This window comes from Paroedura picta, chromosome 3, assembly GCF_049243985.1.
Source record: "Paroedura picta isolate Pp20150507F chromosome 3, Ppicta_v3.0, whole genome shotgun sequence".
Classification (NCBI taxonomy): domain Eukaryota; kingdom Metazoa; phylum Chordata; class Lepidosauria; order Squamata; family Gekkonidae; genus Paroedura; species Paroedura picta.
Genome location: NC_135371.1, coordinates 171,347,201 through 171,368,772, shown reverse-complemented (window position 1 = coordinate 171,368,772; position 21,572 = coordinate 171,347,201). Strand labels below are relative to the sequence as shown.

The 21,572-nt window shown below is 53.9% G+C and overlaps 2 protein-coding genes and 1 long non-coding RNA gene across 12 annotated transcripts in view; 2 read left to right on the top strand and 1 right to left on the bottom strand.

Moving 5' to 3' along the window:
- Positions 1-1,810, top strand: part of LOC143833571 (non-structural maintenance of chromosomes element 3 homolog) — a 9,418-nt gene extending 7,608 nt beyond the window's left edge. For both annotated transcript variants that reach the window (XM_077329544.1, XM_077329543.1), the window contains one exon: positions 1,312-1,810. In XM_077329544.1, coding sequence (XP_077185659.1) covers positions 1,312-1,392 — 81 coding nt within the window. In that variant the 3' untranslated portion in view covers positions 1,393-1,810. The remainder of the gene's footprint in view (positions 1-1,311) is intronic.
- Positions 1,805-20,892, bottom strand: PFKFB1 (6-phosphofructo-2-kinase/fructose-2,6-biphosphatase 1). Of its 8 annotated transcripts, none has more exons than XM_077329536.1 (15): positions 20,462-20,892; positions 17,885-18,010; positions 12,834-12,930; positions 12,560-12,626; positions 12,160-12,234; positions 11,188-11,244; positions 9,357-9,478; positions 7,942-8,149; positions 6,844-6,990; positions 5,836-5,940; positions 5,188-5,317; positions 4,606-4,668; positions 3,777-3,841; positions 3,426-3,563; positions 1,805-2,203 (listed from the first exon to the last, which is right to left on the bottom strand). In XM_077329536.1, the coding sequence occupies exons 1-15, from the start codon at positions 20,487-20,489 to the stop codon at positions 2,144-2,146; spliced, it is 1,488 nt and encodes a 495-aa protein (XP_077185651.1). In that variant the 5' UTR covers positions 20,490-20,892; the 3' UTR covers positions 1,805-2,143. The 8 variants fall into 8 exon arrangements, with proteins under 8 accessions (XP_077185651.1, XP_077185649.1, XP_077185650.1 ...); XM_077329534.1 differs by lacking the exon at positions 20,462-20,892 and adding an exon at positions 19,034-19,365; XM_077329535.1 differs by lacking the exon at positions 20,462-20,892 and adding an exon at positions 19,064-19,363.
- On the top strand, positions 19,110-21,572 carry LOC143833573 (uncharacterized). 2 transcript variants are annotated; one of them, XR_013229663.1, is made up of 2 exons: positions 19,110-19,307; positions 19,904-21,572. It is a non-coding gene; the product is annotated as an uncharacterized LOC143833573 (long non-coding RNA). The 2 variants fall into 2 exon arrangements; XR_013229662.1 differs by lacking the exon at positions 19,110-19,307 and adding an exon at positions 19,525-19,778.

Below are 21,572 nucleotides of genomic sequence, written 5' to 3'. Positions count from 1 at the left end.
GCTGGAAAAATATGAGTATCTGGATTTAAATTACTCATTTTGCCCTCTGGGACTTCTTCAGCAAGGTGTCTCCAAGTCCTTCATTCATATTTCTGAAATTTCAATTGGAGCCATTCCCTTTTTTGGCTGACACATTAAAGTACTTATAAGACAACATGCGGTCCTCTGCCTTTCAGGAAAAATTGCTCTGATGATTGATGTGCAGCAGCATAAAATAGCGTATACCTTCTAGTTGGTCCTATAAATTCAGCCATTGTTTTAAGTAAGGTCTGCATTACCTGTTTTGCAAGCCGGTTTGGAGTATTTGTGTTTGACATTAAGCACAGCACAGGTAGTGGGAGGGGATGGTCACGCCCGTAGGCATGTGGCATCCCACAAGACAGCAGTGAAATTTTCCCATGTGCCTGTACTCAGAATCCCATTTGGTACAGTATGGCTGGTCCCTGGGAAGAAAAAACCAATTATGCATTGGGCAGTTCAGTTTCTGGGTCTGGGGTGAGTGGCATATGTGTTTCCACATTTCGCAAAACTTCCGTCGAGATGCTTCAAGATTAAAAAGAATCAGGCAGGGTGGGAGGATGGAAAAAAGTCAAAACTTAGGAAATAGGAAGACGCTGAAATATGAAAGCCAGTAATACCGGCGGAAACTGGCTGCCATAAAATGTACTGGATGACCTGGTGCAATTACTTCTTCTCAGCCTAACTCCCCTCACAAGGTTGATACAGGGGTCAAAAGGAGAGGCCGCTAAGTACCAAACAGGCCCCTGCTAGCATAGTGTAGTGGTTAACAGTGGCAGACTCTAATCTGGAGAACCGGGTTTGAGTCCCCACTCCTCCACATGCAGACAGCTGGGTGACCTTGGGCTGGTCAGTTCTCTTGGAGCTGTTCTCACAGAGCAGTTCTCCAAGCTCTCTCAGCCCCATCTATGTCTCAGGGTGTCTGTTGTGGGGAGAGGAAGGGAAGGGGCTGCAGTATGCCACTGTGGGATGCTTACAGGTAGTGAATAGCAGAGTATAAAAAAACAGTTCTCTTCTTCTTCCCCATCAGGGTTCTGTACTGGATAACCTGCCCTATGTAGCTGTCTCCAAAATATTTCTTCTTAAGAGCGTGGGGGAGAAATATTTCAAAGAGAGGGCGTTCTGGTTTTTCTCTCTGCAACCACGGAAGCTAGAAATAGAAGAGAGTCGTGTTATCTTGTCTAGCTTCGGGGAGGGCAGTGTATAAATCTAAATAAATAAAATAAATAAATAAATAAAATAGCTTCCCGCCTTGGTGTTTTCCTAATTGGCTTTCCCCGTTTCTCTCGTCAGATACAAGGCAAGGACCCCACGTTTTGGACGAGTCAGTATAACGAAGCCGAAACAGAGGCTAATCCTGCGAGGAGACACTAGCCGGCCAAGGGCTGGATTGCAGAAGGAGCCGTCGAAACGGCGGCGGGAAATCCGATGTATCATCACCTGCAGTTTGACTTGGACGATGCTGAGCGACGGCCCTCAGCTTTTGTCGTATCGGAGACGGGTTTGGGATGAAGTGGTCCGTGTGTCAGATTCCCCCTAGCCAAGGAGAACGGACTGAGGTCGTCCACCCGGCACCGAAATGTTAAGGCCGTGTGACCCTAGCTGCAAAGGTCTTTACGCTTCTCCCTTCCCGGTTCGTTCGTTCGGGTTAGGTAAGGAGAACCTCAGCCCAGGGTAGAGATGCTGTTCAAAAGAGGGACCGTTCTGTATTGACTTACCACTGCAATATAAGTATTGAATATGTTGAATATGGTTGCTCCATTGAAAGCAATAAAAAAAGGAAGACTTTTAACAGTGCACTGACTTTATTGAGAGTTAAAAAAACCTTTCTCTGAAATTCATATAAAAAATGCGTAACTTTTCCTGGGTTTTCCCCTCGCCCCCCTCCCCTTTGAACAGATTGCTTTACAGTTTCCTCCTTTCACGGTGGGCAATGCAGCCCAGGGGCTTTGAGCTGTCCCGCAGGTTTTTCCCTCGAGAAGGCCGTTGGTAGGTGATGTGAGCGAGGCAGCTCGGGGCCTCCCCGCTCCCACCCTCATTCCCCCAGGTTGGGCCTTGTGCCCACAGCAGCAATGCAAATTCCACGGCGGAGCAGAAACTGGAATTCCTCAAAGGCCCAGCAGGATCAGTAATGGTCAGGCACCGTGTCCAGGGCCTCCTCCGGATCTCTTGTGACGTCAACGTTCTGCGGGGAGAGAGAGAACAAGGTTTAGGGCAGCTCGTTCGAAGGGTCCACTAAATAGTGGAGCTGAATCAGGACCACATAGAGAGCGGGGAGAGACCAGCATCCAGTCCAGCCCTCCCCCACCACCACCACCTTCTCGGGGACGTCAAAATCACCCACTCTTGCCAGGTGCTCATTCAGTCCCCTCCTAAAAACGTCCAACGAAGGAGACTCCACCGCCCTGTTCCTTCTGCGAACGTCCCCTCTCCATCAGAAAATGCTCTCTAATATTTAAGTGGCACCTCCTTTCTCATAATTTGAACCCGTTGCTCCTAGGCCTCGTCTCTAAAGCTGCAGTAAACAAGTCGGCCCCCTCTTCAACAGGTCTGAGTTTTAACGTAATTAAACTCAGCCACCCTATCAGCCCTCGCAGGACAGCTGGAACACCCAGGGCTCTCTCCTTAGCTCTGCCACCAAGTTTGGCCGCTGTCCCTCACTTGACTATGGACCTGTTGCATGACCTTTGGTGGATCCTTCCCTCTCTGCTCCTTCCTGCCCCCATTCATGTGGCCGTGGCTTGTGAATGTCTCTGAAATCATCTCTCCTTCTCAAGCAGAAAGAGAAATCCTGGACAGCTCCCTCAAATATAAAAGAAGAGCTGTTTTGTACCCTGCTTTTGACTACCCAAAGGAAAGTGGATTACAATCGCCTACCCTTCCTCTCCCCACAATGGGTATGCTTGAGAGGCAGGTGGGGCTGAGAGAGCTCTGAGAGAACTGTGACCCAGGATTACCCAGAAGGCCTCATGTGTCTCAGAGAGGCTTACAATCACTTTCCCTTCTATTTCCCACAACAGACACCCTGTGAGGTAGGTGGGTCTGGGAGAGCTCTGATAGAACTGTGACAGGCCCAGGGTCACCCAGCAGGCCTCATGTGTCTCAAAGTGGCTTACAATCGCTTTCCTTTCTTCTCCACTCAACAGACATCCCATGAGGTAGCTGGGTCTGAGAGAGCCCTGAGAGAACTGTGACCAGCCCAGGGTCAACCAGCCGGCTGCATATGGAAGAAGAGTGGGGAATTCAACCCAGTTCTCCAGATTAGAGACCTTTAATCTTAACCATGGCACCAAGCTGGCTCTCAGGTCCCTGTTGCTAACACAACTAGGTTAGGTTAACTAATATATACAGCAAGACGAGATGATTCAGATCTGCAGGTTAGATCAGGTGAGGAGGAGGGTCTTTACCTGAGGGTCAAACAGGCAGGGGGGAGGGGACCGGCCCAGATCTTTCCAGGAGGGCTGTTTGGTTGGCTCGGGGCTGGCCATGGGCACGGAGCGGTAGTGCCGGCACAAGGGGGTCTGGTTAGTTTTGTAGTAAAGATGCTGGGAGGGATGGAGGGGAGATAAGAGGAAAATATTACAGGGGGGAGAGGCAGGTTCAGGAGACGCACAGCCGTTTGCTCTCACAGGTACCCTTCAGAGGTCATAGCCAAGCCAGGTTATCCGAAACCGCTCCCAAGATCTCTCAAGACCTCCGGTTGTCTCTCCATAGAGAATTGCACTGGAGATTTTTTGCTGTCCGTGGAAACGCCTTACCTGCGGACGCTCCCGGTGCGTGTTCACAGCCTCGATGTTCAGGAAAATGGATTCCACCTCACAGCCTGTCCGTGAAAGACAAATTCCAGCCTTACTGGATATGCTTGAAAGAGAATACTAAAGAAAAGTCCACCAAGTGGCTCCGGCACAGGGGTCCCTAACCTTTTTGAGCTTGCGGGTACCTTTGGAATTAGAGAACAGAGTGGTGAGTGTGGCCACAAAATGGCCGCCAAAGGAGGAGGAGCCAGCCAGAAAATGGCTGCCAGAGGAGGCAGAGCCAGCTACAAAAGGTCACATGAGGAGCCAAATGCAAAATGGCTGCCACAGGAGGCAGAGCCTGCCCCAAAATGGCTGCCAGAGCAATAAGAGGCAGCCAGGGAATGGTTGCTTACATGAGGAGGAGCAAGCCACAAAATGGCTGCCACACCATCAGTCACACAGTGGATCTAAGAATCTCCTGGTCTGAAAGGAATGGTGACCAGGCTCTGGTGTGCAGCTGACAGAAAATGACAAGTAATGTTGGATCTGAGGTGAATGGCTGAAGTGAGCAGAACCATGTGGGAAGCTGACCCATCGATGGCTGCTTGCTTCCTCTCTCCCCTCTTAGAGGCCGGGTTAAAACGGGATGCTGATAAAACAAAACCCTCAACGCTTTCTGTGCTCAAGGGATAAGTCAGCTGTGACTTGATGGGGAAGAAAGGAGTCAGGATTTAATTTTGGACTTTCCACTCAGCGGCTGGAAGCAGACAACTGGGTTTTCTGAAACCCACAGTGAGCCCTGCCTTTGGCGAAAGGGTGCTGAGTTCCAATCACGGGTGTAGCTACTTACCGTAGGCCACAGGCGTTAGCTTCAGAACTGTGTGTAGTGGGCACTTCAGGTATGGCAGTTCCTCTAGATGGACAGAGAAGAGTCAATCAGGTAAGACAGCATCAGGCTAAGGATCCAGGCCCCTGGTCCTCTTTAAGAACTTCAGGAGAGTCCTGCTGGATCAGGTCAATAGTTCATCTAGATCCTGTCTCACACAGTGGCCAACAAGTTATTCTGAAGGGTGAACAACAGGGCAGAGAGGCCGAGGCCTTCTTAAGGACCTCAGGAGAGCCCTGCTGGATCAGACCAGGGCCCATCCAGTCCAGCATCCTGTCTCACACAGGGGCCAGCCAGTTCCTCTGGAGGGCCAACAACGGGGCAGAGAGGCCGAGGCCTTCATGAGACCCTCAGAAGAGCCCTGCTGGGTCAGACCAGGGTCCATCCAGTCCAGCCTCCTGCCTCACACAGGGGCCAACCAGTTCCTCTGGAGGGCCAACAACGGGGCAGAGAGGCCGAGGTCTTCCTAAGAGCCCTGCTGGGTCAGACCAATAGTTCATCTAGAGAGTTTTGCCAGTCTGAATGCAGAGGACGAAAACAGGTTACCTGCACTTTTGTCTAGGAAGTAGGCAAGGAGGCAGCGCATGACCGCTTGGTGGCAAATGACCAGGACGTTCTCTTGCCGTTCCAGCTCCATGATGACGGGTTCCAAGCGCTGCACCAAATCCTCGTAGGACTGAGCGGGTGGAGGGAGGAACAGATTCAGAGGGGTCCGGCTTCTGTCCTAATGCCTTTCCTTTGAAAGCGTGCATACTGTCCCTTTTTAACCGTCCTCCCCGTTGCCTCTTCCCAACCAGTTCAGTGACTGCTTCGCCCTGTGGCAGGAGGTTCCACAGTTTTATCCCGTTGGCTTGAGGCACGCTAACCCAGCAATTCTCAATTTCCTGTTGAGAACTCCCTAAAACATTCTTCGGGCTTTGAGAAACCCCAGAAGTGGCGCGATCGTGCAGAATAGGGTTAGGAATCAGAGTTGTGTTCACGCCCACCCAAAGCCCCTCCCCTTCCAGGACTATAATTGGCCATTTTGGGAGGGGGGGGGCAGGTCGACATGACCATATATGGTCACATCACCTGAAATGTTTAACATATTAAAAAAATATGTACACAATAAATTAACTCCCACCTGTTCAGGAAACCTTTCCAGGGCCGTCAAGAATGATAAAGTTTGTTCTAATGAAACATCTCGTGTCTTACCTCCCCCTTAGGATACCGGTACCGATACTTGTCTTGGTCTCTCAGGGCGAATTCTTCTGGAAAACTGTCCTGGATTTCTTCGTAGGTCATTTCTTCACAGACACCCTGAAATAGGGAAGAGATGGGCAATTTAGGGAAGGAATACACAAGAGGGGTTAGGGCACCTGATTCTGCGTGCAGCTTCTTGAATAGAGGGTGTATTCAATCGCATTAGAAGGAGAAGAAGAGTTGGTTCTTATATGCCACTTTTCTCAACCCGAAGGAGTCTCAAAGTGGCTTACATTCTCCTTCCCTTTCCTCTCTCCCCACAACAGACACCCTGTGAGGGAGATGAGGCTGAGAGAGCCCTGACATTACTGAAGAAGAGTTGGTTCTTAAATGCCACTTTTCTGTACCCAAAGGAGTCTCAAAGTGGCTTCCATTCACCTTCCCTTTCCTCTCCCCACAACAGACACCCTGTGAGGTGGGTGAGGCTGAGAGAGCCCTGATATCACTGCTCGGTCAGAACAATTTTATCAGTGCTGTGGCGAGCCCAAGGTCACCCAGCTGGCTGCATGTGGGGACTGCAGAATCAAACCCGGCATGCCAGATTAGAAGTCCGCACTCCCAACCACTCCACCAAACTGGGTCTTGCAAAGGGGGAGTCTAGTACCCTACTCCCTACAATGTATGCAGGGAGTGAAACATTCGTGGAGGACAAATATGTCAGTGGCTCCAGTGGGAAATGTGAGCTGGGGCCTTGCTAGACCTATCTTGTAAGTCCCTTCATCTGTATAATGTGACTCTCCCCTTCTCTCCAATCATAGGGCCAAAACAGAGACAAAACTTAAGAGATAACACATGAATAGTGTAATACTTAAGAAAGACCTAAATTAATTCCACCCTCAAGATTAGGATGCTAAGAGAGTGGTTTAAGGTCTGCTTGGAGGGGTGAAGGAACAGGATCTGAAGTTTGTCTCTCATTGATGGGGGGAGTCGTTGGGTTGATGGGCTTAGAATAGTTCTTACCGCGTCAATCTCATTCAGTGCCTTCCACTGCTCGTAGGGGACATGTAACGCTTCCGCCGTCTGAATTGTGCGCTTCATGTGGCTCGTCCACACTTTGAGGTCATGGATGCACTGGGAACGGATGAAGGAGGCCAAGGCACGGGCATACTGGCAGACAGAGAAAGGGTAGGGAGAGAGAAGAGGGATAAAGATTTAATGCGAGATGGTTTAACTTTATTTCTGTGCATCCGAGTTGGTTGTAGAACAAGGCAAAGGAAGAAAAAAAATCATTATCAGCTGCATGTTGAAATGAATGACAACAAATTCAGAAGCGCATAGATTTCCTTGATACTCCCCTCGCCCGTTTGCTGTCCCTTGAAGGTCACTCTTAATTGAGGTTTTTCCGCCCTCTATACACCTCCCGCCATCCTCCCCCCTTCATCAGGGGGCTCCATTTTCCCCTTGTTTTTAAATGTTTAATTTTTTTTACAAGCACCATGAGTCTATCGATATGACACTATCGCTAGTCTTGGATAGCTGATTTTAAAAAATTAAAACAATGAGGGGGAGTTTAAAAGGAGCTGCACGAAGTTTAGTTTGCTACTGGTATTGACGTGAAGGGCAGATCAGAGAGGAGGCAAGCAGCAGTGTCCCTAAGTGCAAAAAAAAAAAGAATATTTCAGTGTTTCATGCTAACAAAATTAAATGAAATTGATATGAGATGCAGAGTGAAATTGACATGAGATGCAGAATGAAATTGACATGAGATGATGCAGAATGAAATAGACATGAGATGCAGAATGAAATTGACACGAGATGCAGAGTGAAATTGACATGAGATGCAGAGTGAAATTGACATGAGATGCAGAGTGAAATTGACATGAGATGCAGAATGAAATTTTCATGAGATGCAGAGTGAAATTGACATGAGATGCAGAGTGAAATTGACACGAGATGCAGAGAGACACTGGGATGGAAAGCCTAAAAATTTTTAAACATGGATTCCTTTAATTCTTTAATGAACAACATTTTGGCAATCTCTGGAAGCCTAAGATTAAAATGGCTGCTGAGAAACAGGATTAGTGGGCCAGTTAGCGAGTTGCTTTCTTTCCCCCTTACCTGTTTCCCACGCGCAGAGAGCCCAGAATCACCCCCGATGCGCCCCTTCAGGTTGAGTTCGCTCTCCCCGTGCCGGCTGAGGTAGATGGAGCGAGGCGTCACGTGGATGTTCATCAAGTAATAAACGGTGCGGCTCTGCACGTGATCCTGAACCCGGTTCACCAGGTAGCGACTCCCGACGTTGAAGATCTTGATGTAGGACAGAGAACTGTAGGGAAGAAAGAGAGAAGGAACATATGCTTGGGCCGGGGGGGGGGGGGCACACTCGCTAGCCGTTGTTTGGGGTGCTCTGAGATTGTTCCCAAAAAACTCAAAGTGATAATTGGGATGAAATCAGAGAATCATAGAGTTGGAAGGGGCCATACAGGCCATCTAGTCCAACCCCCGGCTCAACGCAGGATCAGCCCTAAGCATCCTAAAGCATCCAAGAAAAGTGTGTCTCCAGCCTTTGCTTGAAGACTGCCAGTGAGGGGGAGCTCACCACCTCCTTAGGCAGCCTATTCCACTGCTGAAGTACTCTGACTGTGAAAAACTTTTTCTTGATATCTAGCCTATATCGTTGTACTTGTAGTTTAAACCCAACGGAAACAGCATCCTGCCCTCCTCCAAATGACAACCTTTCAAATACTTAAAGAGGGCTATCATGTCCCCTCTCAACCTCCTTTTCTCCAGGCTGAACATTCCCAAGTCCCTCAACCTATCTTCATAGGGCTTGGTCCCTTGGCCCCAGATCATCCTCTTCGCTCTCCTCTGTACCCTTTCAATTTTATCTACGTCCTTCTTGAAATATGACATTGAGTCAGTATTTTGTGAACTCGCTATAGGTAATGGGTGTGAAACACTTGGATTACTCCTAATGGACTACATGAAGGCTACGTCAGAGCTAACTGCATGTTACATAGCCTGATCACATCATATCTTGGAAGCTAGGCAGGGTTCAGCCTGGTTAGAACTTGGATGGGAAAACACCAAAGAAGAGAAGGGTCAGTACGCAGAGGAAGGCAATGGTGAACCACCTCTGAACATCTTCTGGATAGCCCAAGGCCTATTCCGCACACATAGGATAATGCACTTTCAATGCACTTTAGAAGTAGAGTTTCCTGTTCCGCACAGGAAAATCCAGCTGCCAAAGCACATTGAAAGTGCATTATCCTATGTGTGCAGACTAGGCCCAGCTTAGTCCGATCTCATCACATCTTGGAAGCTAAACAGGATTGGTCCTGGTTAGAACTTAGATGGGGTAACCACTAAGGAAATTAGGCAGTCAACAGCAGTCCTAAAGGACTCAGATTTGCTTTTCCCTTCTGAAAGTTGGCCTTCGGTGTAAATTCAGCTTAAGCTCCGGGCAAACCCACACACCTCTCCCCATCTCTGCAAAGAAGTGTCACGCCTCTGCAGGTGCGCTGGCTCCTTACCTGTCCAGCTCATCGTCGATGGGCTGGTAGGTCTTCTGGTAGCACTCGATCCGTTTCAGAAAGTCGTCGACCACTTCGTCCCGGTTGCAGTCTTTATAGTCGGGGCTGGTCAGCTTGACTTGCTGGGGGAGCAAATGAGAGAACTGAGTCAGAAGGGGGCAAAGAGAGTGTGTGGGATTCCCCGCAAAGACAAGCCAGGGAAGGAGGAGTGGGTGGGATTCCCCAGACAAGATATCACCTGTGGGCTACAGGCAAATCTCAGGGGCTGGGCCTCAGCAATGGATTCCTGTGCCAGAATTCACTCCCGAAACATTTGATGGAGCATGTGCAGAGTGTAATTCCCTCCTCTACTAGAGCTGGACTCTAGTGACCGTTCTTTTATTGTGCAAAGTGAACCAAGGAGGGTGACTTTAAGGCCCTATGCCGTCTGGGCACTGCGTATCTGAAGGACCGCCTCTCCCAATATGTTCCCCCAGAGGGCACTGCGCTTAGCAAAACAACAATCTGCAGGTGATCCCTTGCCCCAAGGATGTGCGCCTGGCCCCAACCTGACCCTTTTTGGTCCTGGCTCCAACCTGGTGGAACGAGTCGCCTGTTGAGATCTGGGCCCTGACGGAGCTGCCAGAGTTCCGCCGGGCCTGTGAGATGGCGCTCTTCCGCCAGGCCTACGGCTGAGGCCAGGGCAGCCTGAAATTCTATTGGCCTCCCTCCACCTCCTCCTCCTTGGAACCCCCTATTTGGATGTCATCGGTCTCAGGTAGCTGGCATAGGGGGTGAGGGTGGCGGTGGGGTTTCAAATTGTACTTCATTGTACTTTTATCATTGTCACTGATTTTATTTCATGTTGTATTGCTGCGAACCATCCTGGGTCCATCTGGGGAGAGGCAGTAGAGAAGTTAAATATTATTATTATCAAGAAAGAAAATGGCCCTTCCTTACGTCATCCTTACAGGAAGAAGCCACCCCTCATCTGCTTGCATACGTTATTAGGATCAAAATACGGGAGGTGAGGGAAGCCTCCATCAAACCGCAGCTTTGGACAACGCTGTAGGGTTTCCAAGGGAAGAGACATTCAGAGGTGGTTTTGCCCTTCCCTGCCTCTGCATAGAGACCTTGGGCTTTCTTGATCTCCGCTCCAAGGACTAACCAGTGGCGATCCTGCTTGTTCTAAAATCTGACACGATCAGGCTAGCCTGGACCATCCAGGGCCTATTCTGCACACAACAGATAATGCACTTTCAAAGTAGAGTTTCCTGTTCCGCACAGGAAAATCCAGCTGCCAAAGCACATTGAAAGTGCATTATCCTACGTGTGCGGAATGGGACCAGGTCAAGGCAGAGGCCAACAAGGTGGTTTGCCGTCTGCTTAGGAACTCTGGTATTCCTTGGTGGTCTCCCCTCCAAGGACTCACCAGGACCGACCCTGCTTAGCTTCTGAGATCTGGCAAGGGCACAGGAACAGGGGCCTTCCAGGTCAGGCTGGTTTTAAAATGAGGGGTCGCTCGCTCCCTGTTGGCTCAAGAGAGAATACTCATTTCCAGGACCTCTGCAGAGATTAAGCAATTCCCACAACGTCTGATTCAGAGCAGTCTGCTGCCTCACACCAGGGATGGCCACCTCCTCCCAGGCCACACCAGACCCAAGCTTGAAGCTGGCCACCCGTGGAGACGTTGGTCGTCCCCTTGTGCTAACAAGGAGGCAGTGAACCCTTGGGGTCCCGCAGTGCCCCTTCACACGGTGCCACTAGTTTGGGTGGTGTAGGGGGAGAGCCAGCCCTCCCGCCAAGGTGTGTGATGTGGGGCACAAGAGGGAAGGGCAGAGTCACGCCTCACCGTGATATTCTCCTGGATAATGTCCGGGTCATCGCAGATAGACTCAATGAAGAAAACCTGAGGCAGAAGAGGGACATGGTCACGGCAGCACAGCCTGGGACTGGACAGGCTAACATCCAATCATTTCCTACGTTTACCAGTCCTGAGTTGGGAAATCATGGAGATTTTGGGGGTGGAGCCGGGAATGGGTGGGCTGTGGGACGGGGAGGGGCCTCAGTGGAATGTCATGCGATGGAGTCCCCCCTCCAAAGCTGCTGTTTCTCCCAGGGCAACTGATTTGCATCACCTGGAGGTGAGTTCTAATTCCAGGGGATTCCCCAGGCCCCACCTGGAGGCTGGCATCCATACCATCTCCCCCGAAAGAAAGTGTATCCTCCAACACCGGCATCAGCATATGGGGATGTAGGACAGCTGTCAAGGCTCCCCTCACCCCGTGCCCACCCAGACGCACTGCTTTTGTAAGCCCCAGGCCCAAGACTGCCCCACAGGGGAACCACTGGAGAATGGGAGATTTCTTTTCACTCACCATGGGCCTTCCTTCTCACCTGTGACTGCAGCAGACGGCTAAGGGAGCCGTGCACACGGAGGGTGGGAGGGTGCAGAGGCAGGTGGGGGGCATTTGGGAGGGCAGTGTGAGCAGAGGAGTTTGTTGTGGACAGCGGGATAACCCTTGGCATACTGGCAGAGGCTCATGGTTATTGTAGTCTATGGACCTCTAGAGTTTGCCCCCCCCCACTGCCCTCGAGGAAAGAACCCACAAGGGTGAATGGATTCTATGGGGAGCTCCCTCCTCTCTCCAAATTCTGCCCTCTCTGGGCATCGCCAAGAAATTTGCAAGGCTGAGAGAGCAAGCCTATGGCACGGAAGCCAACAGCAACCCATGAAGAGAGCACCGGTCCACTGAACAGTGTCGTTCTGGCCTGAGTCTTGCTCCAAACCTTGACCTCACGGGCTCTGTGCCCCCTTGCTGACCTTGTAGCCGTGTTCCTTGGCAAACTGCAGGATGAGGGCCCGTCGTTCCCGCGTGGTATTCGTGGCATCGAAGACCTGGGTGAGGCGCCAGAGGACGGGGTGAGAAGTGGCCGTGGCCGAACAAGGAGGCGATCAGAGGCGGGCCAGGGTGGCCAACCCCCTGGGGAAAACTGGAGATCTCCCGGAATAACAATCGACTTCCAAATTACAGCCATCCTTTCCCCCGGAAATAACCATGTCTTTGGAAGGCAGGCTGTGTGACGCTGCAGAGGGACCTCTGCGGCCCTCCCCCTCCCCGAATTCCGCCTTCTCCTAGGCCCTGCCCCCAAAAGTGCCAGGAAATTTCCACCCTGGACTTGGCAACCCTCGGTGGGACCCCTGGTCCATGTGGGCCTCTTACCGCTACTTGACCTTCCTCACAGCCCAGGTACGTGTGGACGTCCCGAAGTGCTGCCTGAGCACACTGCCTGGGGGGAGAAGAAGGGGAGCGGCTGGGATGCACCTGCAAGTCTTGCATCATCATAGTCATATTTAGCTTATTTATATTTAGAACCATAGAGTCGGAAAGGGCCAGACAGGCCACCAAGTCTCCCCCCCCCTGCTCAGTGCAGGATCAGCCTCAAGCATCCCAGATATGGATTTGATATGGATTTTGTCTGGGGTCGTTGCCTTACCTCCGGATCTGCATGGCCTCTTCATTGTCCGGTCGGAAAAACTCATAGTTCTTGTAGGTCTGCACGGCTTCCCGGCGATACTGCCCGACATTGAACACTGGGAGAAATGGAGACGGGGGTCTTCAAGGAGACTCTGGTTAGGGTCTCCAAAGCCCCCTGGCCACTGGCACGGGAGGGGGGCCCGGGATGCCAGATCCAGGCTGAGACATTCTTGGAGAATTGGAGACGGAGCTTGGGGAGGCCAGGGATCTTACTGGGGCCCTAGAGGCCACCCCCAAAGGAGCCACTTCCTCTAGGGAAATCTCCATACTCTGGAGAGGAGCTGGAATTCCAGGGGATCCCCAGGCCCCACCTGGAGGCTGGCATCCCTGACCCTCAGTGGGGTCCAAGGCCACAGAGTCCCCCCTCCCAAGCAGCCCTTTCCTCCAGGGGAACTGATCTCTGCAGTCTGGAGAGGAGCTGGAATTCCAGGGGATCTCCAGGTCCCACCTGGAGGCTGGCATCCCTGACCCTCCGTGGGGTCCAAGGCCACAGAGTCCCCCCTCCCAAGCAGCCCTTTCCTCCAGGGGAACTGATCTCTGCAGTCTGGAGAGGAGCTGGAATTCCAGGGGATCCCCAGGCCCCACCTGGAGGCTGGCATCCCTGACCCTCAGAGGGGTCCAAGGCCACAGAGTCCCCCCTCCCAAGCAGCCCTTTCCTCCAGGGGAACTGATCTCTGCAGTCTGGAGAGGAGCTGGAATTCTGGGGGATCCCCAGGCCCCACCTGGAGGCTGGCATCCCTGACCCTCAGTGGGGTCCAAGGCCACAGAGTCCCCCCTCCCAAGCAGCCCTTTCCTCCAGGGGAACTGATCTCTGCAGTCTGGAGAGGAGCTGGAATTCCAGGGTATCTCCAGGTCCCACCTGGAGGCTGGCATCCCTGACCCTCAGTGGGGTCCAAGGCCACAGAGTCCCCCCTCCCAAGAAGCCCTTTCCTCCAGGGGAACTGATCTCTGCAGTCTGGAGAGGAGCTGGAATTCCAGGGGATCCCCAGGCCCCACCTGGAGGCTGGCATCCCTGACCCTCAGTGGGGTCCAAGGCCACAGAGTCCCCCTCCCAAGCAGCCCTTTCCTCCAGGGGAACTGATCTCTGCAGTCTGGAGCGGAGCTATAATTCCAGGGGATCCCCAGGCCCCACTTGGAGGCTGGCATCCCTGACCCTCAGTGGGGTCCAAGGCCACAGAGGCCCCCTCCCAAGCAGCCCTTTTCTCCAGGGGAACTGATCTCTGCAGTCTGGAGAGGAGCTGGAATTCCAGGGGATCCCCAGGCCCCACCTGGAGGCTGGCATCCCTCAGTGGGGTCCAAGGCCACAGAGTCCCCCTCCCAAGCAGCCCTTTCCTCCAGGGGAACTGATCTCTGCAGTCTGGAGCGGAGCTATAATTCCAGGGGATCCCCAGGCCCCACCTGGAGGCTGACATCCCTGACCCTCAGTGGGGTCCAAGGCCACAGAGGCCCCCTCCCAAGCAGCCCTTTTCTCCAGGGGAACTGATCTCTGCAGTCTGGAGAGGAGCTGGAATTCCAGGGGATCCCCAGGCCCCACCTGGAGGCTGGCATCCCTGACCCTCAGTGGGGTCCAAGGCCACAGAGTCCCCCCTCCCAAGCAGCCCTTTCCTCCAGGGGAACTGATCTCTGCAGTCTGGAGAGGAGCTGGAATTCCAGGGGATCCCCAGGCCCCACCTGGAGGCTGGCATCCCTGACCCTCAGTGGGGTCCAAGGCCACAGAGTCCCCTTCCCAAGCAGCCCTTTCCTCCAGGGGAACTGATCTCTGCAGTCTGGAGCGGAGCTATAATTCCAGGGGATCCCCAGGCCCCACCTGGAGGCTGGCATCCCTGACCCTCAGTGGGGTCCAAGGCCACAGAGGCCCCCTCCCAAGCAGCCCTTTTCTGCAGGGGAACTGATCTCTGCAGTCTGGAGAGGAGCTGGAATTCCAGGGAATCCCCAGGCCCCACCTGGAGGCTGGCATCCCTGACCCTCAGTGGGGTCCAAGGCCACAGAGTCCCCCTCCCAAGCAGCCCTTTCCTCCAGGGGAACTGATCTCTGCAGTCTGGAGCGGAGCTATAATTCCAGGGGATCCCCAGGCCCCACCTGGAGGCTGGCATCCCTGACCCTCAGTGGGGTCCAAGGCCACAGAGGCCCCCTCCCAAGCAGCCCTTTTCTCCAGGGGAACTGATCTCTGCAGTCTGGAGAGGAGCTGGAATTCCAGGGGATCCCCGGGCCCCACCTGGAGGCTGGCATCCCTGACCCTCAGTGGGGTCCAAGGCCACAGAGTCCCCCTCCCAAGCAGCCCTTTCCTCCAGGGGAACTGATCTCTGCAGTCTGGAGCGGAGCTATAATTCCAGGGGATCCCCAGGCCCCACCTGGAGGCTGGCATCCCTGACCCTCAGTGGGGTCCAAGGCCACAGAGGCCCCCTCCCAAGCAGCCCTTTTCTCCAGGGGAACTGATCTCTGCAGTCTGGAGAGGAGCTGGAATTCCAGGGGATCCCCAGGCCCCACCTGGAGGCTGGCATCCCTGACCCTCAGTGGGGTCCAAGGCCACAGAGTCCCCCCTCCCAAGCAGCCCTTTCCTCCAGGGGAACTGATCTCTGCAGTCTGGAGAGGAGCTGGAATTCTGGGGGATCCCCAGGCCCCACCTGGAGGCTGGCATCCCTGACCCTCAGTGGGGTCCAAGGCCACAGAGTCCCCCCTCCCAAGAAGCCCTTTCCTCCAGGGGAACTGATCTCTGCAGTCTGGAGAGGAGCTGGAATTCCAGGGGATCCCCAGGTCCCACCTGGAGGCTGGCATCCCTGACCCTCAGTGGGGTCCAAGGCCACAGAGTCCCCCCTCCCAAGAAGCCCTTTCCTCCAGGGGAACTGATCTCTGCAGTCTGGAGAGGAGCTGGAATTCCAGGGGATCCCCAGGCCCCACCTGGAGGCTGGCATCCCTGACCCTCAGTGGGGTCCAAGGCCACAGAGTCCCCCTCCCAAGCAGCCCTTTCCTCCAGGGGAACTGATCTCTGCAGTCTGGAGCGGAGCTATAATTCCAGGGGATCCCCAGGCCCCACTTGGAGGCTGGCATCCCTGACCCTCAGTGGGGTCCAAGGCCACAGAGGCCCCCTCCCAAGCAGCCCTTTTCTCCAGGGGAACTGATCTCTGCAGTCTGGAGAGGAGCTGGAATTCCAGGGGATCCCCAGGCCCCACCTGGAGGCTGGCATCCCTCAGTGGGGTCCAAGGCCACAGAGTCCCCCTCCCAAGCAGCCCTTTCCTCCAGGGGAACTGATCTCTGCAGTCTGGAGCGGAGCTATAATTCCAGGGGATCCCCAGGCCCCACCTGGAGGCTGACATCCCTGACCCTCAGTGGGGTCCAAGGCCACAGAGGCCCCCTCCCAAGCAGCCCTTTTCTCCAGGGGAACTGATCTCTGCAGTCTGGAGAGGAGCTGGAATTCCAGGGGATCCCCAGGCCGCACCTGGAGGCTGGCATCCCTGACCCTCAGTGGGGTCCAAGGCCACAGAGTCCCCCCTCCCAAGCAGCCCTTTCCTCCAGGGGAACTGATCTCTGCAGTCTGGAGAGGAGCTGGAATTCCAGGGGATCCCCAGGCCCCACCTGGAGGCTGGCATCCCTGACCCTCAGTGGGTTCCAAGGCCACAGAGTCCCCTTCCCAAGCAGCCCTATCCTCCAGGGGAACTGATCTCTGCAGTCTGGAGCGGAGCTATAATTCCAGGGGATCCCCAGGCCCCACCTGGAGGCTGGCATCCCTGACCCTCAGTGGGGTCCAAGGCCACAGAGGCCCCCTCCCAAGCAGCCCTTTTCTGCAGGGGAACTGATCTCTGCAGTCTGGAGAGGAGCTGGAATTCCAGGGAATCCCCAGGCCCCACCTGGAGGCTGGCATCCCTGACCCTCAGTGGGGTCCAAGGCCACAGAGTCCCCTTCCCAAGCAGCCCTATCCTCCAGGGGAACTGATCTCTGCAGTCTGGAGCGGAGCTATAATTCCAGGGGATCCCCAGGCCCCACCTGGAGGCTGGCATCCCTGACCCTCAGTGGGGTCCAAGGCCACAGAGGCCCCCTCCCAAGCAGCCCTTTTCTGCAGGGGAACTGATCTCTGCAGTCTGGAGAGGAGCTGGAATTCCAGGGAATCCCCAGGCCCCACCTGGAGGCTGGCATCCCTGACCCTCAGTGGGGTCCAAGGCCACAGAGTCCCCCTCCCAAGCAGCCCTTTCCTCCAGGGGAACTGATCTCTGCAGTCTGGAGCGGAGCTATAATTCCAGGGGATCCCCAGGCCCCACCTGGAGGCTGGCATCCCTGACCCTCAGTGGGGTCCAAGGCCACAGAGGCCCCCTCCCAAGCAGCCCTTTTCTCCAGGGGAACTGATCTCTGCAGTCTGGAGAGGAGCTGGAATTCCAGGGGATCCCCGGGCCCCACCTGGAGGCTGGCATCCCTGACCCTCAGTGGGGTCCAAGGCCACAGAGTCCCCCTCCCAAGCAGCCCTTTCCTCCAGGGGAACTGATCTCTGCAGTCTGGAGCGGAGCTATAATTCCAGGGGATCCCCAGGCCCCACCTGGAGGCTGGCATCCCTGACCCTCAGTGGGGTCCAAGGCCACAGAGGCCCCCTCCCAAGCAGCCCTTTTCTCCAGGGGAACTGATCTCTGCAGTCTGGAGAGGAGCTGGAATTCCAGGGGATCCCCAGGCCCCACCTGGAGGCTGGCATCCCTGACCCTCAGTGGGGTCCAAGGCCACAGAGTCCCCCCTCCCAAGCAGCCCTTTCCTCCAGGGGAACTGATCTCTGCAGTCTGGAGAGGAGCTGGAATTCCAGGGGATCCCCAGGCCCCACCTGGAGGCTGGCATCCCTGACCCTCCGTGGGGTCCAAGGCCACAGAGTCCCCCTCCCAAGCAGCCCTTTCCTCCAGGGGAACTGATCTCTGCAGTCTGGAGGTGAGCTATAATTCCAGGGGATCTCCAGTTCCCACCTGGAGGCTGGCATCCTTACCACCCAGGTGTGTGTGTGTGCCGGAGAAGGTCCCCCTCCCACTTCCTCCCTGTTACCTTTCGTGGGAATCCCGATCCAGTTGAGGTAGCGGGTCAGCTTTTTCGAGATGTAGGTTTTCCCTCGAGCCGGCAGCCCCACCATGATGACCATGCTGGGCGAATTGGTGAACTGGGGCACAGAAGCTGCAGAGAGGGGGGTGGACGGAGACATGGGGTTACGAGCATCAAGACCTTGCCAGCTTGCTCAGGATCTCCCGTCCGTCCTAAAGAGATTAGATTGGCTTCAACCAGATCCAGCACCTTTTCCACCTTGGCCCCAGGCTGGCGGAACGCTGTTAGCCAACTAAGATCGGAGCCTGACGGGAGTTCTTGCAGTTCCGCAGGGCCTGTAAGACAGAGCCTATTCTGCCGGGCCTAGGCTGAGGCCTAAGAAAACACCCACAGATTTACGATCTTTCGGCCTCCCTGCCAGAACCCACTGACTCACTCAAAGATCATCCCTACGAACCCCTCTGGGCCATGATAGAATAGCAGGCAATCCATTTGTAATGCCTGTTCCCCATTACAACTTAAAGCATTTATTTGCCGTACAAATTTAATTGCAAACCGCCCTGAGCTGAGCTTAGGCCGGCTAATAAATATAATTATTAACAAACACGATGATTATCTATTCAATGGATATACCGCCTTCCCCGTACAGCTCCGGGCGGTGTACAAAATAAGGTGAAATGAACCCTAATTAAAACCCAGCAGAATGCATCATCCAAAATATAAAACCAACAGAAGCAGAAATATCAAATCCGCAGCATCCAGCAATAGGAGCCAAACGTTCGCGGCCCGTAAGCGCCCTACAGGTGTCTAGGGCTCTTTAATTAATCTAATAAATTAATTTTTAAAAGGAAGAGTTCTTGCAAAATGGGAGAGCCGCCAAGGGTACCTGCCTCAGTTCCCTCTCCTCTCCTGGTCTGGCTGCAATCGTGGGCCCACAGCCGTGGCCCCCAGGCACCTGCAGAGTAGCTTCGTGAACTCCGTGGGCGTCATTACCCTCCCCACCGAAGGGTTTGTGCTGAGACCCAGAGGGCTCACCCCACTGCCGGCCTAGCGCCAGATCCACCTTTTCCCGAGGTTCTTCCCCCAAGGACCCAGCCCCTGAGGCCTAGCGGGGAATGAAAGACACCCCCCCGGGGTGGGGAGAGACTGGCAAACCTCCAGGGAGGAGAAGAGATTCCAACTCACACCCCCTTCGCTGCAGGCGCTTGCTGGCCCGGGGGATCCATACTTTCTGCAGGGGAGTCTGAGTCAGCTCCCCAAACTCTGCGGACATCCCGTCTTCCTCCCCTCGCGGAACAGGATGAGCCTGTCAGGCGCGTGGCTCGTGTGTGTGTACGCCAGGCAAATAGGTTCAGGGCAAGCCGGGGTGGCCGATGAACTCCCACTTCTGTGTACACTAAAGATAACCGCTGGCCAGGTTCGCTTGCTGGTAAGTCAAAAGTTCCTCGGTCTTGAGCTGCAGGGGACTCCAGCACGGTGTCCTGGGCACTACACTGCCCAGCACTGTTGCTCAACAAGAGCTTTTTGGAAAGTGGGTGGGAACAGGGGGTATTTTTTTTTAATTGCCCCCCTCTCCCCTGCCTTGGGCTTCTTCTGTATGCGTGGCTCCGCCTCCTGCAGCGGCCATTTTTGTGTTTGCAGCCACCAGTGTGTCAGCATTCCAACGGTGCAGGCGGGCTCAAAAAGGCGGAGGACCCCCACTGGGCTAGTGGCCCCTGAGGGCTGCCTGGAACCTCTCTAGGTGCTTCCAAGACTCAGAATTGGCAACCCTGTTTGAAGCAGTGCAAATAACTAATTTCCCCTAAGGGGCTACCTGACCACAGTGAAATTGGCAAAGCTAAGGCAGACTCTCACCCAAGTGACTACCGCCTGGAGGCCGAGACTGGGCGTGGAACCTCGGGTAGGCTTTCCACAGTCTGAGTAAGCCAATGGTGGTGGTGGTGGTGGGGGGCTATGTTGTATTTTAAAGCATGTTTTTAAAAAACTTAGCTACATTTTAATTGCATTCTCATTCTTCTCTTCCAGTCCTTTAGGGTCATATCAGCACATTAACTTAGGCACTGGCGCATCAGCATTCCTAGAAAACCTGCGCCTCATTCCACACAGCTGGGGGAACTTTTGGTGCATCAACAGCCAGCATTAACTTAGGCACTGGCGCATCAGCATTCCTAGAAAACCTGTGCCTCATCCCACACAGCTGGGGGAACTTTTGGCGCATCAACAGCCAGCGTTTTGGATCCAAGGTCTGCCATAGCCTGCCTGGAAATGCAAATCTACCTCACAAAGTTCAATGACAAATACCGGGAACTTTGATAACAGTGACCGGCCAGAGGGGAAAGGACAGATAAGCAGCCTGCATATCAGCGCATAAAACAATCTCCCACCACAAGATGAGAACTCCTCTGCTTTCCATCCCAGAAGGCAAAGGGACCAGACTTTTACCAACGCAGCTTTTTCTCAACCTTACAGCTCTTCCAAATGAATGGTTTGGGAATGCCCTCTCCCGTCTTTAACCCAGGACGGCCCCTCCGGACTCTCCCAGAGGTCTTCCTGGATGTGGTCCCCTGCGGAGACTGGCCCTACCTGGGATTTTGGCAGGTTTGTCCTCCATGGCTGATCAATCTTCCCTAACTTCCCAGAACCATACGACTGGGGGTCCGTCCGTGCGTCACCAGGACCAGGAGGATCTCCCTGGAGGTCAAATTTCAGGCTGAGGGGTCATTCGCAGCGGCCGCTGAGCCGGAGGCCTCCGAGATCCTTTCCCAAAACAGCCATCATGTGGCGTGAGAGAAAGGTCAGCTCTCATATTACCCCCTGCAGGAGGAAGGAGCCGGAAGCAGCCCTCGGATTGGGGAGTCGGGAAAAGACTTTTGCTCAGCTGACAAAAGTGCCGTGGGGCCGAGGGTCTAGGGTCCAAATGTGTTGTCGCTCATTTAGGGGATTTGAGCAACCAGAGAGCCTTCCCCAGGCAGGACAGATATGCGACCCTCTCTGGGGGAGGCCTGCTCTTCTCCAAAAAGACAACTCTCCCCAAACTGGGCTTGTTATGAGCATGGCCAGATGTTGTTTATTTTCAGAAGCGAGTGCTGGAGCAGGAGCCAAGGAAGTCCACAGAAGCACGTGCAAGGGAGCATTCCTTCTCTTCGCTATTTCGCAACCATGGAAATGCTTGTTCGCCAGTCCGACCTTGGGAAATCGAGGGCGTGAACGCACTGCACCGGGTGGAGAGAGCTGACCGAGAGAGCTTCTTCTCCCACTTGCCAAGGACTCCAACTCGAGGGTGTCCAATCGAGCCGGTGGGCAGTAGGTTCAGGACGGAGGAAAGGAAATGCCACTTTACACTGGGAGTGATTAAAATGTGGAATTTGCGGCCAGAGGACGTGGTGATGGCCACAGGAATGGATAGCTTTGAAAGGGGGTTGTATTATGGATTCATGGAGGGTAGGTCTATTCTATCGGCACAAATTAGGAAATGAAGGGTCCAGAGAAAAGGGTGTGGGGAGGGAACTGTTCCCTGCTACTCAGGTCCCATCCCATTGCGGGAGAAGTGAGAAATCACTACCCAACTTCTGGTTCTTTTTTTTTTTTTTTTACATTTTATTATGCTTATAAACATGTTTATTGGTTATACAATTATAATGTTATATGTTTACAATTATTTGTTATTATTGCAGGGTTGTTCAAATGTTTTATA

What these genes read in the sequence shown, in the direction of transcription:
- PFKFB1 (XM_077329534.1), bottom strand. Translation starts at nt 19,151, where the DNA reads ATGTCCGCAGAGTTTGGGGAGCTGACTCAGACTCCCCTGCAGAAAGTA. An exon ending in GTGAGGAAGGTCAAGTAGCG is followed by an intron (nt 12,235 to 12,559) that starts GTAAGAGGCCCA and finishes CGCCTCACCCAG; the next exon opens with GTCTTCGATGCCACGAATAC. An exon ending in CCTGCCTGTTTGACCCTCAG is followed by an intron (nt 2,204 to 3,425) that starts GTAAAGACCCTC and finishes CTCTCCCCGCAG; the next exon opens with AACGTTGACGTCACAAGAGA.